At 41.3% G+C, this 19658-nt stretch overlaps 1 protein-coding gene across 3 annotated transcripts in view; it reads left to right on the top strand.

The window, feature by feature from the left end:
• Window positions 1-19658, top strand: part of ADCY1 (adenylate cyclase 1) — a 171614-nt gene that overhangs the window by 72873 nt on the left and 79083 nt on the right. For all 3 annotated transcript variants that reach the window (XR_015706547.1, XM_009468132.2, XM_087766221.1), the window contains exon 4: window positions 8775-8886. Coding sequence is in view for 2 of the 3 variants with exons in the window: in XM_009468132.2 (XP_009466407.2) it covers window positions 8775-8886 (112 nt within the window). In the remaining variant the exon portion in view is untranslated. The remainder of the gene's footprint in view (window positions 1-8774; window positions 8887-19658) is intronic.

Genomic DNA, 19658 nt, shown 5'->3' with positions numbered 1-19658 from the left:
CGCCAGGGGACGTTTAGGTTGGATATTAGGAAAAACTTCTTCACCGAGAGGGTAGTCAGGCATGGGAACAGGCTGCCCAGGGAAGTGGTTGATTCTCGATCCCTGGAGGTATTTAAAAGTAGGGTAGACATGGTGCTTGAGGACATGGTTTAGTGGTGGACTTGGCAGTGCTAGGTTAACGGTTGGACTCGATGATCTTAAGGGTCTTTTCCAACCTTAATGATTCTATGATTCTATGATTTCACATACGCCATGGCAACAGCCCTCGTTTATCAATTAATTGGTAAATATTTTACCAACTATTAAATAGTTGTTGAATGACTGCCTGCAACTGACTGCACCTCCAGAAGGAAATGGCAACACGCCTCTCCATGTTGAGGGCAGAGCCCTCAGTGTCATGTCATGCTTTGATGAGCTCTTCCCAGATCGGTAGTAAAGAGAGGAATTTATTTTGCTTACATTTATTTTTCTAACTCTCTTCAGTTAGAAATCAGTTCAGACCTCCACCTTAGTACCCAGGATTTTATTTTTCTTTCTGCAGTACAAAGCATTAAACTCCTTCAACATCCATTGAAGATGGATGGAGATGGAGATGGAGAGGGGGCCAGTTTAAATAATATTTTATTTTAAATAAAGTCTTTAAAATTTCTTTTAAATAATAATACTTTCTATTTCCATTTGAGACTGTTCTAAGGGTGTCAATGAATATGAACCATAAAAGAGCACTGAATAGGTGGCTTCCTACAACAGTGCCATCTAAGGAACTTGCAAGGGCCCTGGGAACTGTAGTCGTTTGTGGGGAAAAACCCTTTTCTCCTCCAAAGTGCTCGCATTTAGCAAACCAAAAATTCCTGCTAAGAAAGACATGTACAAGCTTGTAACTTGGGGAAGGCCTGTTATATAACTTTACTGAAAGTGACAGAAGTGCAGAGGAAGGCTGAAAGCTTGAACTCCAATTCCAGAGCATGCACTTAGTTCCAATAGAAGCAGATCCTTTGCACAATGCTCACGCTTACTGCCTGAGCTTTGCAGAAACAAACACTGACTGTCCACGATCTGAAATGTTGTTTGGCCACTTGAGATATTTCTTTTCTTGTTCTGTAACTCCTTTTTTTTTTTTTTATTTAGCTTTTATATTTTTAAATTAATTGCTCTGAATATTTTGTTTATGTCAACTTTTTATCACCTTTATTTGCATTTTTCCCCCTTCTTCTTACTCAGTTTCTCGTAATGCAGTTTTGTGGTGGTTCTGTCATTTTTTTTGCATTATGTGAAGATTAAGTGAAACATACGGAAAGAGCTGCTTTTTTCTCCTCTCTCACAATCCATTAACTGTTAACTTTTGAAGATCATCAAAGCGCTCTGTTCGGCAACAGTTTCATGTCAAAAGAGAAAGATCACTAGGCCCAAATTCACCTTATTTTTGGAAGTGAGATAATGGTACAAGAAAAGGTTGTTGTCCATTCCAACCCTCTGTACGTATTTGTGCCTGTGCAAAAAAGAACAAGAAATCTTTCCCAGGCAAGTTTTATTATCTCCTGTGTACACTGTGTAAAGGGTAGTGGTTAAAACAGAATATATTTATCTATGGAATCTTCCCAAAGAAGAGGTCAAAAGGAATTGTCACAAGTTGATGAAAATCAGTCCTTTGCCAACAAATTCTTCACTGGACAGATATGCTGCTTCTTTTCCTATGTTTTGTGTGGAATACCTGAATATTGCCCAATGATCTTGAAGAAGATAAGTCTTTTTTTGTCAAAGAGGAAGAAATGAGGCTTTTTGTGTATGTTACCTTGTAAAGTTTTGAACAGAATTGCTGTACAATAGGAAATGTGTGCATATGTTTTAAATGGAAACAAACAACTTAATGCAAATGCAATATTTAAAACAAGACATGCAAATACACATCCAAAGTTATTATAGCATGAACTCAGTGAGGACACTAGATTCAAGCGTCAGGAAGGTAAAATAATCGCAACCAGTATAATATCTGTGCCTCATGAGAAGGAAATAGTCCGTATATAGTTCAGGAGCCATTTCAATACAGTATAGGTGTTATCTTACTGGGGTGACCCCAGCCAAGGTCCCAATGAAGGATGTCAGGACCAGCTTACATGTGACAGCTCCCCAACAGAACAGCTCTCCTGTGATGCTCAGGAGTATGGTTTGGAACATACAAGAGATAGCTCTTTCCTAAGATTAGGTTAAGTAATGTAGGATTATTATTTCCTTTTCTTATTCCTTGTCTGGCCCTACAGGGCTGAGGAATTTACAGATTACATATATATGTACAGTGGCTACTGTAAAAACACACTATTCCTGACTGAATTTCTCCATGCAGCTATAATTCAATTAAGTAATTTCAAGTTGTGTTTCAGCTCAAATATATGCCCTGTATGGAGTCCTCAACACATTTTGTTGTCTGTCTCTTTTGAAATGGACTTTTCCCACTCCATTAGATATTAGTGAAACTCTTTCAACACACGCATGGATGAGGATATGGCTGACTTGATATGTTAACAGACAACTTTTCACTCTGCTCTGTAACTCAAATAACGTTCAAGAGAGAAACAGAAAGTGAACATTGAATTGCTACCAATTTCTTGAGCCTGATACAGCAATTTCATTTAGCCTCATTTTTACAAGTGTAAAATAAAACTGGCTGTTTTGTAAGAAGAGAGATTAATTTCAGGCCACACACTGCATGATTCAAAGCTACCAATAAAATGGTTCCTTGTGGCCATTTAGAGGTTGTTGTGACCCAGTCTGAGGCCAGAGCACAGTCTGAAGCTATTTATATGGAAATATTTCTGATCTGTCCTGTCTTCTAGAAAGCATCAGAACTCAAAAAATTTTTGAATTTAACTTACCCATTCCAACATTTTAAAAAGCCGTGATCATGACATCTATGAACAGGCTTTTGTATGTAGGCTTTCTGAGCTCATAAGACTTCACAGTGAACTAGTTTTCATGAATGATTATTTTGTAAAAACAACCCTCCCTTTGTTTTTAGTTTTAACAGCCCTCTTTTTAAATTTTTTGACAGCACTTGTTTCTTCGTCATTGTAGTGAGTTATAGATAAACTTATTAATTTTCCCTTACGGTTGATCTTTAATGAAAAAAAAAAACAACCTACAGGTTCCTTTCTGAGACAGCATGTGCTATTAAAATATCGTTCTTATTATGAATTGTACTCTGATTAAACAAATGACCCAAGTGGAAAGAAAAAACAGGGCATACAACCCCTCCTTATTTTGCTGAGTATTTGTTTATACAAGTGGCTCCATTGAAACCGGCAGGACTATTCAAGTGCACAAAGCATATGAATGAGCGCCGTTAAAAGTGAACATTTACCACCTACAAGCTCTTAAATGTCTTGTGTAACTTGGCAGGATTTCTCCTTCTGAACACCCCATAGAGTGACATAGAAAAGGATTGCTCTGTCAATACTCGCAGTTGGGAAACAGCTTCAATCTCTTCAACCAAGCCACAGGCTTTCCACGCTGGGTTTTAGCAGGTGCAGCAGCTTCCTGCAGTGCTGCAGGAGGGCTGCAGAGTCACCGGGCAAGTGCTGGCTATGCCTGCCTGCAGGGATCACAGGGGAGAAAACAGGAATGCAGAGGGTCCTGGAGGGATGACTCAGGGCTCGTCAAGACAGAAATGCTCCAGATAGTCAAGGAGTATGAGATAATGATGTGTGCTGAACCAGCTCAACTCCTTTTTTGTGACAGAGATGAGAGAAATGGCTGTTTATGATGCTTTCTTTCCTGAAGTTGCTCACTGCAGTGTTGCTTTGCTTTTATTCAGAATTTTTATACAGAAGCAGTTAGAAGTAGCTGTTTGCATATCAAATAAAATACTGCGGGTAATTTTAAAGGAGCCTTTAGGAAACCTCCATTAAAAATTAGAATCATGGAATCATAGAATGGTTTCAGTTGGAAGGGCCCTTTAAAGATCATCTAGTCCAACCCCCCCTGTCATGGTCAGGGACATCTTTCACTAGATCAGGTTGCTCAGAACCCAGACCAGCCTGACCTTGAATACTTCCAAGGATGGGGCATCCACACCTTGTCTGGGCAACCTGTTCCACTCTCATAGTAACAAATTTCTTCCTTGTATCTAACCTAAATCTACCCTCTTTTAGTTTAAAACTGTTGCTCCTTGTCCTGTAACTACAGACCCTGGTAAAAAGTCTCTCTCCATCTTTCTTATAAGCCCCCTTTATATATTGAAAGGCTGCAATAAGGTGTCTCTGGAGCCTTCTCTTCTTCAGGCTGAACAACCCCAACTTTTTCAGCCTTTCTTCATAGGAGAGGTGTTCCAGCCCCCTGACCATTTTCGTGACCCTCATCTGGATCTGCTCTATCAGGTCCATGTCTTTCTTGTGCTGGGGACCCCAGAGCTGGATGGTAGCATCTCATGAGAGTGGAGTAGAAGGGGAGAATCACCTCCCTCGACTCGCTGGCCATGCTTCCTTTTACGCATCCTGGGATACAGCTAGCTTTCTGGGCTGCAAACGCACGGTACCGACTCAAGTCTGATACTTCATTCACCAGTACCCCCAAGTCCTCCTCCACAGGGCTGCTCTCAATCCATTCACCTCTCAGTCTATGTCCATGTTTGGGATTGCCCCAACCCAGGTGCAGGACCTTGGACTTGGCCTTGTTGAATTTCATGAGGTTCACATGGGTCTTCACTCCTCAAGCCTGTTAAGGTCTCTCTGGATGGCATCCCTTCCCTGTAGCATTTCAACTGCACCACTCAGCTTGGTGCCATCCGGAAATTTGCTGAGGGTGCACTCACTGTCATTAATAAATTAGGAGGGAAATGAATAGTCAAAAGAAAAACACTGCTTTTCAGTGCTTACACATCGGTATTTACACATTAAGATACAGGTATCTATCATATATGCTTTGTTGCAGTAGTCTGGTCTGGGAGCGCTGCAAGAAGAAAGGCAATACTAACCCAGGTGCAGCTGCACCAACAAGTAGTTATTAGCTATGAGCAGAAGGTGTTACAGGAGTGATGGAGGTTTTAAGTCATGGAAAGCATAACCATAGCTGTTACCTTGAGAGAGAAAGCCTGTGACAAAAGTGTGTCTTGCATCTCAAATAAAGCCATCAGAAGGAAAGATTTCAAACTAGTCTCCTTCTGCTGCTGTCTTGCACTTTAGTAATACTCAGTGTATGTTCCTCTCATCTTTTGTAAGCAAGAAGGCAGCGTTAGGAGCAAGCAAACCTCTAACCCAGGACAGCACTGCTCCTGCAACACAATGGCATCATGCAGACTTTAAAATCAAGAGCAGAGCCCAAGTTTGACAAAGCTCTGCTCAATAATTGATTATTTTTCCCCTTAGGATTTAATTAGAATATTGACATGCTGTTGTAACTTATGACACTAATAACTTGTCTGCCTAAAAGCCAAAGTGATTTAAGTTTTTACAAGATCAGCCAAACTCCCTGATCCTGTGAACTTACCAGTAAAATTTTAGTGTGACAGAAAACTACAGGACAAATGCTGAATATCTCAAAGAACATAGGATTGCAGAGTTTTTGGTATGGCCCACAAGCAAAGAGAATGATGACTTCTTGGGGTCCCTTCGCTCCGTTGTGGGACAGAGGAGTAAAAGCATTGCTGAGCCCCTGGGCAATGAGGCAACACCAGGCTTAGCACTGTAATAACTACTTAGCCTTGCTAACCATCACATTTACACTGCCTGTCACGGAGAGCGGAGCTTGAATCCTGTATAAGCTAAGCTGTTGAATAAACAGAAGTAACCTTTGTCCTTAGTTTTCACTTTCTTTCCACTTTCATTTATCTTCTTTCTCTAATAGTTGCAGTTTAATTGAGATTGGGTTTTTTGGTTTTTCACCAGAGTGCCCCAATGGCATTGTTAAGATTTCTGTGGAATTAAAGCAGGGAGAATCATATCCCTGAATGGTCTTTAGGAGAAACAATTGTTAAGGGGTAGCTTCACACTTCTTGTTTCTATATATGCTAATATACATTTTTAAAATAAAATTACTTGGCAATCACTGTGAAGTGTCCCTTTGTATACCATACCATTACGAGGACTCTTTCATGCATAAATAAGGTAGCGCTAATTTACTCTAGTTTAATCCTCTCTGAGAATGTGAACATCCATGGCAATTAGCGATTAAGTTACAGTGAACCAAGGCTACTTTGCTCTTGAATGAGTGCATCTACAGGAGTGATTAATGTGCCATAACATTGAGGTCACTCCTGTAGTTGCATTGTCTTAACTTTTCTAAGTGTATCAATGTTAGACATGGCCTATGTTTAAGACTCTCATTATTTTTTTGTGTATAATATATCCAAATCAAAGGAAAGGGAATTTCAGTGTTAATTTGTGTTCTGCTGAGAAACAGGAGGGGACTTGGACTTTGAAAATATTTGAATATATTTGAAAATATGGTTTGGCCCTGGAAACACTTCAGGCATATCGCTGGAATTCTGGCACTGTATATCTTATCATTTCTCTCTAGTACCCTTATGATTTTCATGGCTGTAGCAAGAATTATAATCTCTTTTCTGTTCTCACTCCCTGGGGCAGATTTTGCCACCTCCTGATAAAGGCTTTCTGTGTCCTTTACATTCCAAAACCTTGAGCAGGACGTAACAAGGTAAAAAAAGTTTATTGCATCAAATGGGTGATTTGACTCCATGGTCAAAACCCTGTGTCACAGACCAAGATGCTGCCCTAATCTGTTTTAGATGTTGTACAATAAAGAGTAAGTGTTGGCACTGCCCCACAACACTTGTAGTTCAAGTAGTAAGGGAAGAGGCAACAGATGGACACAGGCAGGTGAAAAAGTGCAAGAGATGCTATTGATCAGCACACTAGCTAAAATAAAATGAACCAGAATGCAAAGGATGAGATGTAAGATGGCAGAGTAGCTAGCAGAAGCTGTTGTTATAACATAGCGTCTACACTCCCCCTCCCTACTAACTAAAACCTGGAAACTACATGGCATGTTGGATTGCAACAATTGTAGTTGTTTTCTCCTCTGTGTCTTTTTCAGCTGTATGAATTCCGAGGTGAATTTAGGTGATAAAGCAAATGGGTCATAAAGCAAACTGTATGAAAGACCTTGATGCACATTTAAGTACATTTGAAAATCTTCAAGGAATTTAGGAGGATAATTTGATATTAACTGATGAATTTCCAGAAAGACAATCCTAGGGCTGTCAAACAACAAGAATGTCAGTCCAGAATTAAAAGAATAAGTAGATCTTCACGGGCAAATATGCAGGGCACTTTGCTGACGTTACTGCACTCTGTTAATGCCTTTTACCTTACCCATCACTTGGTTGGTTCACAGTCATTACAGCAGAGTCACAAATCAGTAAAATTGACTAAACACTGACTTTTTTATTTTAAGAAGCCTTTTTGTTGTGTTTAAACAGCATAGAATGGAATAGCTATTGTTTCCCTGAACCAGGGCCATATTGAGCAATGTTCTCATAAAGCATGCTCAAAGGAGAAGAGAGTGAGGAGACTGCCGCAAGGATTAACATGACAACACAGAGGCTTTGTTTGTAGATTAAAGCTGTTGAATTTTGGATCAGTCGGTTTTGTGCTGGCATATGTTACCTAACCTGCTCTGGTGGACAACAGATTTTAGCAACTGGGTTAAACGAAATTATAGAAACAGGGGCTGAGTCAGGAGTTGTATTTGCTCTTTTTTATAGCTTCATGGGAGAGTTCAGACTTGGTTATGGTGAATGGGAAGCAGTAGACTTATTGGTCCTGCTTTTCTAGCATCTGCTATCTTATCTATTGAGTTAAGGTTTGTTGAGGGGAAGAGGAGTACATAATGCTTAATTTAACTTACAATTTGCAAGCTACGTTTTACATTATGCCAAGTATACCTAGGACATGTAGCATGGGACTATTTCTTAGCTTTTGTATAAATAAAGACTTGTTTGACATTTATAGTTTGGGTGTTGGAGATAAATGCATTAGGTTTCTGCAGTGGGCTCTGGGCTTCTGCCAACAGATGAAGGAATCTAAATAATTAAAAGGACAACAGCTCCATACTCTCTTGAGTTTCAGGATCTGCACATGAGTTTTTATTCTCTCTGTCATAGTAGTATGTGTGCTTCTTTCAACTATCTCCCCTTATGATCACAGATCAGTACGGATTGTTAAGGCAGGTTAAACTGTTGGACCTTGCTAACATTGATGGAAGCTGGACACTTACCTGAGACACGCAGCACAGTACAGAGAAGCCTGGCCTGACACTGGGTGCTAGTTCCTTATGAGGAGCAGTAAAACCACATCATGGAGCTACCGTATCCAAGTTATTGACTGCTGTCTTTCAGTACTTAGTACTAACTTCATGCAAGATTTATCAGTTTGGCTGTGGAACTCTACCAGTGTAAGAACTGTCTTTGAAACCACTCAAGCTGAGAAGATCCCAGCTGTAGAGAAGCAATTGTTCTCTGTGTTCCTGGAGTGCTCATGGGGGAACCTCATGGATGAGTTGCTTTGCCATATGTACACCAGATAGGTATGCAGTATAGGTATATAGGCATTGAAAGTGTCCCAGGGTTCTCTACAACAGTTGACAGCACCATACTGATGCCTGTTCGTCTGAATCTTTGCCATTTTTGTCCCAACTAGCACTTTATTGGTAGCATTTCAAGGCTTGTTTGAGTTTGTGCTTTGGATCACATCTGTGCTATAAAAGAGGATAATGAGAATTTGAAGATGTCTTCTGTACTGATATCTCTGTGTCTTTTTTTACAGCATTTTGTTTGCAGACATTGTGGGGTTCACTAGTTTGGCATCACAGTGTACTGCCCAAGAGCTGGTGAAGCTGCTGAATGAGCTCTTTGGCAAATTTGATGAATTAGCTACAGTAAGTACAACATTCTTATTTCAATTTAATTTAAATTCCCTCCTGAAAAATGAAGCATGAGTTACACATGTTAGAAATCTGTAATAGACTGATTTAGCCCAGTGTGTCATGAATTTCTGAAGCTTCCATTTTTTGTTAATATTCTGGAGAGAAAACAGTCTATTTTAGTTGTTTAGGAAAGAAGCTTAAGTTGCTATTTTTAAATATACTTTTCTTCCCCTTCCTTGGAAGCCATCAGTGTTCTTCATTGATTTTGTTTGCACAAAATAGAGAAAATATTTCAATATTTACGTTTCTGTCCTGCACGGAAAAAGCCAGGATAATGGAAAATATTATTATTGGCAGTATGACATAAAACTACTTTCTGTGATAATAAGAAGCTAGAGAGTAAAATTAGTTCTTCACAGAGACACTCCTTGTCACAGAAATGATGATAGCTTTTCAGAGAGGCTATTGTAGGCAAAATGGGATCCATATCATAACTGAGGCTTATGTTTTGGTCATTGTACTGATATTGTGCCATATTCCCAAAGGAAAAAGAAAATGAGAGAAATGTTCCTTGCCTATAACTCCTAGCAGTCTAATGGTACCACAAGCATTTGACAGGAAATGAGAGGAATGGATGCCCCTGAAAAAGCCGCTCATGTTCTTTCAAATTACATGTAACAATATGCTGAAAATGTGTTTTCCCTTGAACAAAGCACAATCAAAAGGGACTTTAGAGAACTGCGGTGATTCCTTGAAGGATCAGGAGCACAGGTAGTGTTTTCCTCCATCACGTCAGTAGCCAGGAGGCATATGGAAAGGAGCAGGAAGACCCATCTCATTAACACGTGGCTCAGAGGCTGGTGCCAGCGGTGGAATTTTGGTTTTTTTGATCATGAGGCAGTTTACATGGCACCAAGCCTGCTGGAGACAGATGGGGTTCACCTGTCGCAAAGGGGGAAAAGGATTCTGGCTCAGGAGTTAGCAGGCCTCATTGAGAGAGCTTTAAACTAGATTTGAAGGGGGAAGGGGATAAAACCAGTCTTGCTAGGGTTGAGCCTAGGGGTGGCATGCCTGTGTTGGAGAAGAGATCAATAGCCCAACTGAAGTCCATTTACACCAATGCACGCAGCATGGGCAATAAACAGGAGGAGCTGGAAGCCACTGTGGGGCAGGAAAACTATGATGTGGTCGCCATCACGGAAACATGGTGGGATGACTCACACAACTGGAGTGCTGCAATGGATGGCTACAAGCTCTTTAGAAGGGACAGGCAAGGAAGGAGAGGTAGAGGGATAGCCCTGTACGTTAGGGAGCATTTTGATTGTCTAGAGCTCAATGACAGTAATGATAAGGTTGAGTGCTTATGGGTAAAGATCAGAGGGAAGGCTAATAAGGCAGATATCCTGGTGGGAGTCTGTTATAGACCACCCAACCAGGACGAGGAAACAGACGAAGTATTCTACAAGCGGTTGGCTGAAGTCTCACAGTCTCTAGCCCTTGTTCTCATGGGGGACTTCAACTTACCAGATCTCTGCTGGAAATACAACACAGCAGAGAGAAAGCAGTCTCGGAGGTTCCTGGAGTGTGTGGGAGATAATTTCCTGACGCAGCTGGTAAGTGAGCCAACCAGGGGGGCTGTCCCGCTGGACCTGCTGTTTACGATCAGAGAAGGCCAAGTGGGCGACGTGGTGGTCGGAGGCTGTCTTGGGGTCAGCGACCATGACATGATAAGAGTTTTCAATTCTTGGAGAAGTAAGGAGCGGGGTCAGCAAAAGCGCTACCCTGAACTTTAGAAGGGCAGACTTTGGATTGTTTAGGAGTCTGGTTGAGAGAGTGCCTTGGAAGGCAGTCCTGAAGGGCAAAGGAGTCCAGGAAGGCTGGATGTTATTCAAGGAGGAAGTCTCAAAGGTGCAGGAGCAGGCCGTCCCCATGTACCATAAGTCGAGCAGGCAGGGGAGAAGACCGGCCTCGCTGAACAGAGAGCTTTGGCTGGAACTCAAAAAAAAAGGAGAGTTTACCATCTTTGGAAGGAGGGGCAGGTGACTCAGGAGGACTACAAGGATGTTGTGAGGTTATGCAGGGAAAAGATTAGAAAGGCGAAGGCCCAGCTGGAACTTAAACTGGCCCTTGCCGTTAAAGATAATAAAAAAAGTTTTTATAAATATATCAGCAACAAAAGGAGGGCCAGGGAGAATCTCCATCCTTTGTTGGATGTGGAAGGTAACTTCTCCACAAAGGATGAGGAGAAGGCTGAAGTACTTAATGCTTTCTTTGCCTCAGTCTTTAATAGTCAGACTTGTCATCCTCGGGGTTTTCAGGCCCCTGAGCTGGGAGACAGAGATAGTACGCAGAATGAAGTCCCAGTTGTTGAAGAGGTGGCAGTCACCGACCTGCTCCTCCACCTCGATGCGCACAAGTCCATGGGGCCAGATGGGATCCACCCGAGGATACTGAGGCAGCTGGCAAAGGAGCTGGCCAAGGCACTCTCCATCATTTAGCAGCATTCCTGGTCAAATGGGGAGGTCCCAGACGACTGGAAGTTAGGAAATGTGACACCCATCTAGAAGAAAGGTCGGAAGGAGGATCCGGGGAACTACAGGCCTGTCAGCCTGACCTCGGTGTTGGGAAAGGTCACGGAACAGATCATCTTGAGTACCATTACACGGCATGTGTGGGACAATTGGGGGATCAGGCCCAGCCAGCATGGGTTTATGAAAGGCAGGTCCTGCTTCACTGACCTGGTCTCCTTCTGTGACAAGGTGACCCACTTAGTGGATGAGGGGAAGGCTGTGGATGTTGTCTACCTGGAGTATAGTGAGGCCTTTGACACTGTCTCCCACAGCATTCTCCTGGAGAAGCTGGCTGCTCACGGCTTGGATAAGTGCACTCTGCGCTGGGTTAAAAACTGGCTGGACGGCTGAGCCCAGAGAGTGGTGGTGAATGGAGTCAAATCCAGTTGGTGGCCGGTCACGAGTGGTGTTCCCCAGGGCTCAGTATTGGGGCCAGTCCTGTTCAATATCTTCATTGATGATCTGGATGAGGGGATTGAGTGCACCCTCAGTAAGTTTGCAGATGACACCAAGTTGGGTGGAAGTGTCGATCTGCTGAAGGGTAGGAAGGCCCTACAGAGGGACCTGGACAGGCTGGATCATTGGGCTGAGGCCAACTATATGAGATTCAACAAGGCCAAGTGCCGTGTCCTGCACTTGGGTCACAACAACCCCCTGCAACGCTACAGGCTTGGGGAGGAGTGGCTGGAGAGGTGCCTGGCAGAAAAGGATGTGGGAGTGTTGGTTGACAGCCACCTGAATATGAGCCGGCAGTGTGCTCAGGTGGCCAAGAGGGCCAATGGTATCCTGGCTTGTATCAGGAATAGTGTGGCCAGCAGGACCAGGGAGGTGATAGTGCCCCTGTACTGGGCACTGGTGAGGCCGCACCTCGAGTACTGTGTTCAGTTTTGGGCCCCTCACTACAAGAAGGACATTGAGGTGCTGGAGTGTGTCCAAAGAAGGGCAGTGAAGCTGGTGAAGGGTCTGGAGAACAAGTCTTACGAGGAGCGGCTGAGGGAGGTGGGGTTGTTTAGTCTGGAGAAGAGGAGGCTGAGGGGAGACCTTCTTGCTCTCTACAACTCCCTCAAAGGAGGTTGTAGTGAGGTGGGGGTCGGTCTCTTCTCACAAGTAACAAGTGACAGGATGAGAGGAAATGGCCTCAAGCTGCGCCAGGGGACGTTTAGGTTGGATATTAGGAAAAACTTCTTCACCGAGAGGGTAGTCAGGCATGGGAACAGGCTGCCCAGGGAAGTGGTTGATTCTCGATCCCTGGAGGTATTTAAAAGTAGGGTAGACATGGTGCTTGAGGACATGGTTTAGTGGTGGACTTGGCAGTGCTAGGTTAACGGTTGGACTCGATGATCTTAAGGGTTTTTTCCAACCTTAATGATTCTATGATTCTATGATACAGCTTCATTAAATCTATCTTGTTTGCCAGCCATGTCCTCAGAGCCTTCATTGCTGAGAAGTATCACCTCCACATAAATTATGCTCTTCCACTATCTAGCTATCTTGTCTTCAGACTCTGTGCAGCAGCCTAGAGAACGTATTTCTTCAGGTCCCCAACATAAACAGCATCCATTTTTTTTTCAGTCCAAACTCACTTCTCCTTGATGTAGTCTTCCACATGAGAGAACTGAAGCCCATGGACACTTTGCATCTATGGCTCCCTCTTGATAAAGGACCCCAAGGAGAAAGAAATCTTCTGCTCCACAAGATGCCAGGGTTGAGGAAGACCTATTCTTAGTTAAATGGGTTATCGTTTGATCAAGTGCTATGTCCTGATTTGCACTAAATCTTCTGTTCAAGTCGGAACAGAGGGGAACTACTGTGTGTTCCCTTTTTCCAAGAAAAACAGAAGATTAACTTAGATGCTGAGTAGAGATGCAATGGAGGTGCTGGGTTTTGGTATGAATTTGTAATGCTCTCATAAGCCTTTGTGTAACCAGTTCATCACTGGAACTACTGGCAGTGCCTCACAGAGAGCACAGGTCCCCAGCCCAGGGTATTTCAGAGATGTATACCTAAAAAATAAAAAAGACTGCCATGTAGATGATTATTGGCAAGAGTTTAAATGGCTTCAAAAGTTTAAATAGTCTCCTTACTTTCATTTCATTACTGAATTTTATCCTCCAAATGTCAACCAGCCTTTATAATACAAAAGAGCCAATAAGCTCTTTTAAAACTTAGAATGCTATAATTTGTGGAGTCATCATAGCCATGAAATACAAGGCAATGTAATAACATGGGAGTACTGTGAAATAACACGAGTTCCCACATGTGCACACAGAAATGCACAACTCTGACATGTGACATGGCACTGAAGCCAGGGAGATGGCTACTGCATCATGCTTGCTCCCTTAGCAGTGGCCAGGTGCAGCCAAGTGGAGCTGTCAGTGACACCTGAAGCCAGGGTACCAGGCATATGCCAGCTTTTGGTGCGAGGTCAGTTGTTTGTCAGGGAAGAAGGAGATTGGAGATAGCAGAAGAGCTAAAAAGCCTTAGCTTTTCTGTTCAGCCTGCATGCATTCTTTTTCCAAATTTGAAAATAAATCTCATGGTTTCTTTCAGCTATGTGAGGAAGATTTGCTGTTTACTTGTTCTTCTAGTTCAGACTATGATGCATCAGGGTGTGATTAAGGACAGAACGTATGATCTTTCCGTGGTGCCCTCTGATGTGGTAAAGGGAGACTTGTTATTTTGTCTCCTGCAGTCAGAAGAAATGTGCTGAGAAGTGTAATTTTTCAGAGGGATTCTGATCTTATCAAACACTTATCTTGTACAAGTTATTTTACCTTGTAAATCACTGAGGTTTTGAACTCTGTTAGGAGAAGAGGTGATTAGAATACAGTACTTAAAATGATGGCATGTTTTCTGTTTTCACAATAGCACTGTTTGGTTTCTTAAAGAAATAATCTTAGGTAGTCATATTTTATATAGGACTTTGAGTCTATGGGCCAGCTTCAGTCACTTGGAAGAAAGCAAAGTGAGTCTCAAAAATATAAAGCTAAACAAAAATGAGTGACAATATTACTATCCTTGCAGGAGTGTAACTTCATCCTAGACCAGACATCAGAGAATCCACACAGAGAGGCACTGTTATGAATGCCTCAGGGTTCATTTGTATGTCTGGTTACTGAAGTACTTGTAATATCAGTCTTTAGGTACCCTGATATTCTATAAGCATTTTGGATCAGTTTGCCCATTCAGCAGAGGTTCCCTTGGGACTGTACACAAAAATAGCAAGCCACCTTCCTGAACATACGCAGTTAAGGTTCTTATAAGGCCTATGAATAGTTCAAATAGAAATAATGATTTTGCATTAATTTCTATTGGATTTTGTTTGCTGTTCAGACTTAGTTTACTTAGTTAAGGCTGTTACTTCAGTTTCTCAGTTTCTTCCAGTTTTGGTTAAGCAGAGTAACTTTGTGCAGTCTCAGATTTTGCCCTGAGGATACTCATTCTGCTTTACATATTATCAATGAATGCTTTAAACAACTGATCTTTGCATGAGGTCTTCAGGTGCCTTACAATTAACCTTCAACACTATAGCTAGCTTCCAGTTTGTCATTCTTCAGCTTACTTGTAGGAGTGACAAATTTTAATGAGATATAATCATTTGCATTGCGTTGTTTTTATGTTCCCAAGGAATTCTTGGACACATGACACTTAGGCTGGGTGCCTTGTTGCTTTAATACACTCTGTATTTCAGTGCATTTTCTCTTCATGCTTTGTCTGTGGCATGGATTTACTGTGAATGAGAGAGGGCCTCAATGCTGCAGTTACCCAAGTAGTGTCACACAGAGTTGCACATGGCCTTGCTTGGGTACTGTCATGGTCCCAGCTCCACTATCTTTTGATACAGTTCAGCTATACCCAAAATATTTTACCTGTAATAAGTCATCTTAATAGAAAAGAGGAGGCATTTCTCCAGCATCCTGCATCGTAATGAAACAGGTTTCCTTTTTAGAGAAGTTTTGATCTTCTTTCATTGTTCTTTTCTTTCATAGGTTTTTCTCACATACTTCCTGCATCTAATCTACATGGAAAATTAATTACTTGTGTTTACAGGTTCAGTTATTTCCCTTTCAACTTCCATGGTACTGCATCTGGACTTCTAATACTTTCCATTTACAAGTGGATAAGGATAAATGAAGTTTAGGTTCTTTTCAAAGGACATCACTAGGAGAGGATTTTGTTGTTCTGAGTAAAAGATTTTACTTGTTTGTGCAACTTTTGGCATCTCATCTGTTAGCCACACCACTTCCTTGTTCTTTCCATCTGCAGTTATGTATACTTTCAGGCTTTGTCAGTATTTGTAGGCTGAGTCTATTTTTATGTCTTTCCATTTTAATTTAGTATCCTTTCCTGATTAGCTTCTCAGCTTTTAACAGCTTTTACTTTACAAATTTCAGTGTTACTGAAGTGGCTTTTTGTACCTGTTCAGCCTCAAAGATATTGACCTTAACAACGTTGCTGCTGAGCTTCTATGTTGGTTTTATTTTTAACTGTCAAGAAAGTCAGTCCTTTGCTGTGCTTTGAACTAGCTATTCCTAGAAGAAATCACTTTAAGAAATGGATTCTATTGAATCTGTAGAATGCTTTTAGTTTATATAAAGATAATTATTATGCATTTTTAAAATATAAAATAGACAAAGTTTTCTGGGCTGGTTAAGATGGGAAAGTTAGTGCTGGAAAACATAGATATAAACTTGCAGCACGTAACCCTTCTTTGTGGAAACTGGTAAGTGTGCACTAGGGGGGGATATTTACAAAGGCTAATTTTAAGGAGACTTGTCTCCCCAAGTTCCCTTGATAGTCAGTGCAGACACAGGATCCCACTGAGGCAGATCATGCACACAAGCTTGAGTTGGTTCTGAACAGCCATCTGGAGAGGTCTCCTAGAGAGAACTAAGGAAGTAAGCTTTCTTAAATTAAAGTAGTCTTAATGAATATGCCTGCGACTCTATATGATCACGGACTAATGATGTGTGTATGGTGTGAAGCTAAAGTAAGTGTCTGTGGGACAGTTTTCCAGGGAGGAAGATAATGTCACGCACTTTAAGTATTGTAGGAACATATAAATGGTCAGGTACCATTGAGGCCAGGTCTTGCCTAACTTCCTTTATGGTACTTTTTATGTAAGAGGATACTGTACTTGGTATGCCAATTCTCTGTCATAACTCTTGTCATGATTTGCATGCTTATGGTAAATTACCAAATTCTTCCTGAGTTTGTATACTGCAAATCTGAGATTTGCGTCTTTGGGTAGGACCGTATTGGATTATTCTGATCAGCTTCAGATGCTTGCAGTGTAAGCATTTGTACTGAAACTAATTGTTTTCATTCCTTGTGCAGTTAGCATAGAGAAAGGTATTTCTGGAGTTCAGTATCCAAGGGGGATGTCTAATTGCACTCCACAAGTGTCTGTTGCACTTCATTGTTGTACAGGCAGTTTGAGTGATAACCCAGGTGCCTATTTTAGCTGTCTGATGGACTCTGCATACACAGTCCTACCTGGAGTCGTTTGCCCATCCACAGATCTGTTATGCGGGGCATGGCAGTGCATCAGGGGAGCAGCCATCTGGACTTCTTCTCAGCCTGGGGGGGACCATGCCTCCTGCACTGGAGTCCAGAAGCACTGTCTTCAGAGCAGGCAGCTTTGCTCTTCTCAAGCCAGACTTTTTATCTCCTTGTAGTCTATGGAAATCTTTCTGGAAACTACTTTCTTCATAGCCAGCTGTATACAATATCTTGCTAGTTCTTCTCATGCTGTCATTTTTCAGTAATTCTGCTAAGTGGAGGTGAATGGCCGTTTCCAGTGATTAGGTCTTGAAGATTTCCCGTGCTTTTTGTTTGGAGCATGACTGAATTTAATAGTTCTGTTGGTGCACAAATGTGACAGTTTTTTAAAATCCTCTCTTATTGTGTTGTTTCCAGAAGAATCTGGAAAAATATCCATTTCCTGAAATTTAGAGCTTAGTTTTTCAACATTTTATAGTGCATTTGTTTTAGGCTTGTTTCTCCTGGGATATTCCTCTTCATAAAAAGACAGCATCTTAAAGGATACTTAATGAAAGCTGGGAAGGAGACAAGCATGCATATCAGTCATGATGATTATGTAAAATATTCTTGCTAAAATCCCTTTTCATTTCCAAATGAATTAACATATATGACTGTTAAATAGGTTCTCACTCTCCAGAACTAAAAACATTTAAACTTCTAGTTTTGTAAAATAACTCTCCATGTGGAGTAGGGAGGGAATTCTTTGTCGGAATGGGAATGCACAGAAAGGGTAGGCCAAGAACCAGTGGGTTATTGCAGGTCAGCATATATAATTGCCAATAAAATTGAGGGAAAGTATTTGAAGCAAAATGTCTTCCTTTTTATACCTATCCTGAATAATTCTACATTTGTTCGTGCATGGCTCCCATGATGGTAGATAATTTGTCACAAGTTCGCAAACACATTGCCAAATTACATATGCTTATCTGGAGATGGCCAGCTTTCCTCAATCAGAGCCTACCAAGCCATTTTCTGTGGTGCTTCCTATGCAGTAACCAGGTTTTCGTTTCCTATCATTTCTGCCACTCTGTTGAAGCTCTTCTTGTTATCTCTATACTAACTGTTAATGCTATGAGTATGACTCCATTACCCTGATAATTTGAACTCTATGGAGTATTGCCATTAGCTCATTCTCAAGTTTTTTTTTATGCTGGGACTAGCAGATGTGCAAGAACTAGTGTAAATTGGTAAAGTTACTATTTGCAGGCATTATTCCATTAAAGCTTATCAAAATAGTTGTTTCAATTTTTAAACCCACAGTTCAAAACCTCGGTGAAAAGAAATGTTAAAATGTGTATGCAGTAATTGACAGGATTCAACAACATTTTCTAATGGGCTGGACAGTTTTCAAAAGTGTATTACCACTATTGGCATACTGCAATGTAATGGAGCTGGTTGTAATTTCCATGTCACTTCATTACACTCAGGATTTGACTATGAAGTTTATCTGACAAGCTGGCTTCAATAATTGCTCACATGTTGTGGCACACATTCAGCATAGTTATTAAAATAGATTTGGATACTACACAGAGAAACCACATTGGTAAATCTTTTTGTTATATTGAAAAAAAAAGTAAAATGATAAGTGAAATTACTGTTTCTCATTAATGAAAGTTGCAGATGGGGTGGGTAAACTCTGCATCCAACTCTGGGGCCCCCAGCACAGGAAAGACATGGACCTGTTACAGTGGGTCCAGAAGGGAGTAACAAAAATGATCAGAGGGCTGGAATAAAGAAAGAGTGAGAGAGTTAGGGTTTTTCAGCCTGGAGAAGAGAAACCTCCAGGGACACCTGATTGCAGCTTTTCAATATACAAAGGGGGTTTATAAGAAAGTCAGCAAGAGACTTTTTACCAGGTTCTATAGTGACAGGACAAGGGACAAAGGTTTTAAACTGAGAGAAACTACATTTAGATGAGATATAAGGAAGAAATTCTTTATGATTAGGGTGGTGAGAATGGGTTGCCCAGAGAAGTTGAGGACACCCCATCGCTAGAAGTGTTCAAGGTCAGGTTGGATGGAGCTTTGAGCAACCTGATCTAGTGGAAGATGTCCTTGCCCATGGCAGGAGGGTTGGAACTAGATGATCTTTAAGGCCCCTTCCAACCCAAACCATTCTATGATTCTGTGATTCTATGATTTTCACAGATTTAGATGTTAGAAGTTAGCCTAAGTAGGCTCACTTTTCATCAGTACAGAAAAGAGGGCCCTTTCAAAGGGGATTCAAAGTAGGATTCTAAGGATTGTTTTGCATGTGAATCTAAACCCATTTCTTCATCTTTTTCTGCACCTAGCTGCATCTTTTGTGAATACTGCTGCAGTCTAAGAGACTTTCACTGGCTTGTCCTTCCTGTGGAATGTTTTTGGTTTTGTTTTTCTGTAAAGCTCTTTACTGCACAAAACGGAATTATAGAGCTAAGGGGGAAAATAGAAAGATGTTTTATGTTTTGTTTAATTTTATAAGGAAATTAAATATAGTAGGAAAGTGTAAATATCAAAAATGTAAACTGATATCTTACAAAGGATCTCTCCCTCTCACCATGCGCTGAACTTAAATTAATAACTTGATATAAATTAAATTAATAATTTGACTTAATTACTTAGTTGCACTGTACAGCCTTCCGACTAACTCCGTCCAATTCACTGCCTTTTCTTCTGTGACCCTGAAGGA

The sequence above is a fragment of the Nipponia nippon genome, unplaced genomic scaffold (assembly GCF_047370975.1).
Source record: "Nipponia nippon isolate SJK-2023a ecotype South Korea unplaced genomic scaffold, ASM4737097v1 scaffold_1, whole genome shotgun sequence".
Taxonomy (NCBI): Eukaryota; Metazoa; Chordata; class Aves; order Pelecaniformes; family Threskiornithidae; genus Nipponia; species Nipponia nippon.
The sequence above is the reverse complement of the archived record's forward strand: the minus strand, read 5'-3'. Positions and strand labels throughout refer to the sequence as shown.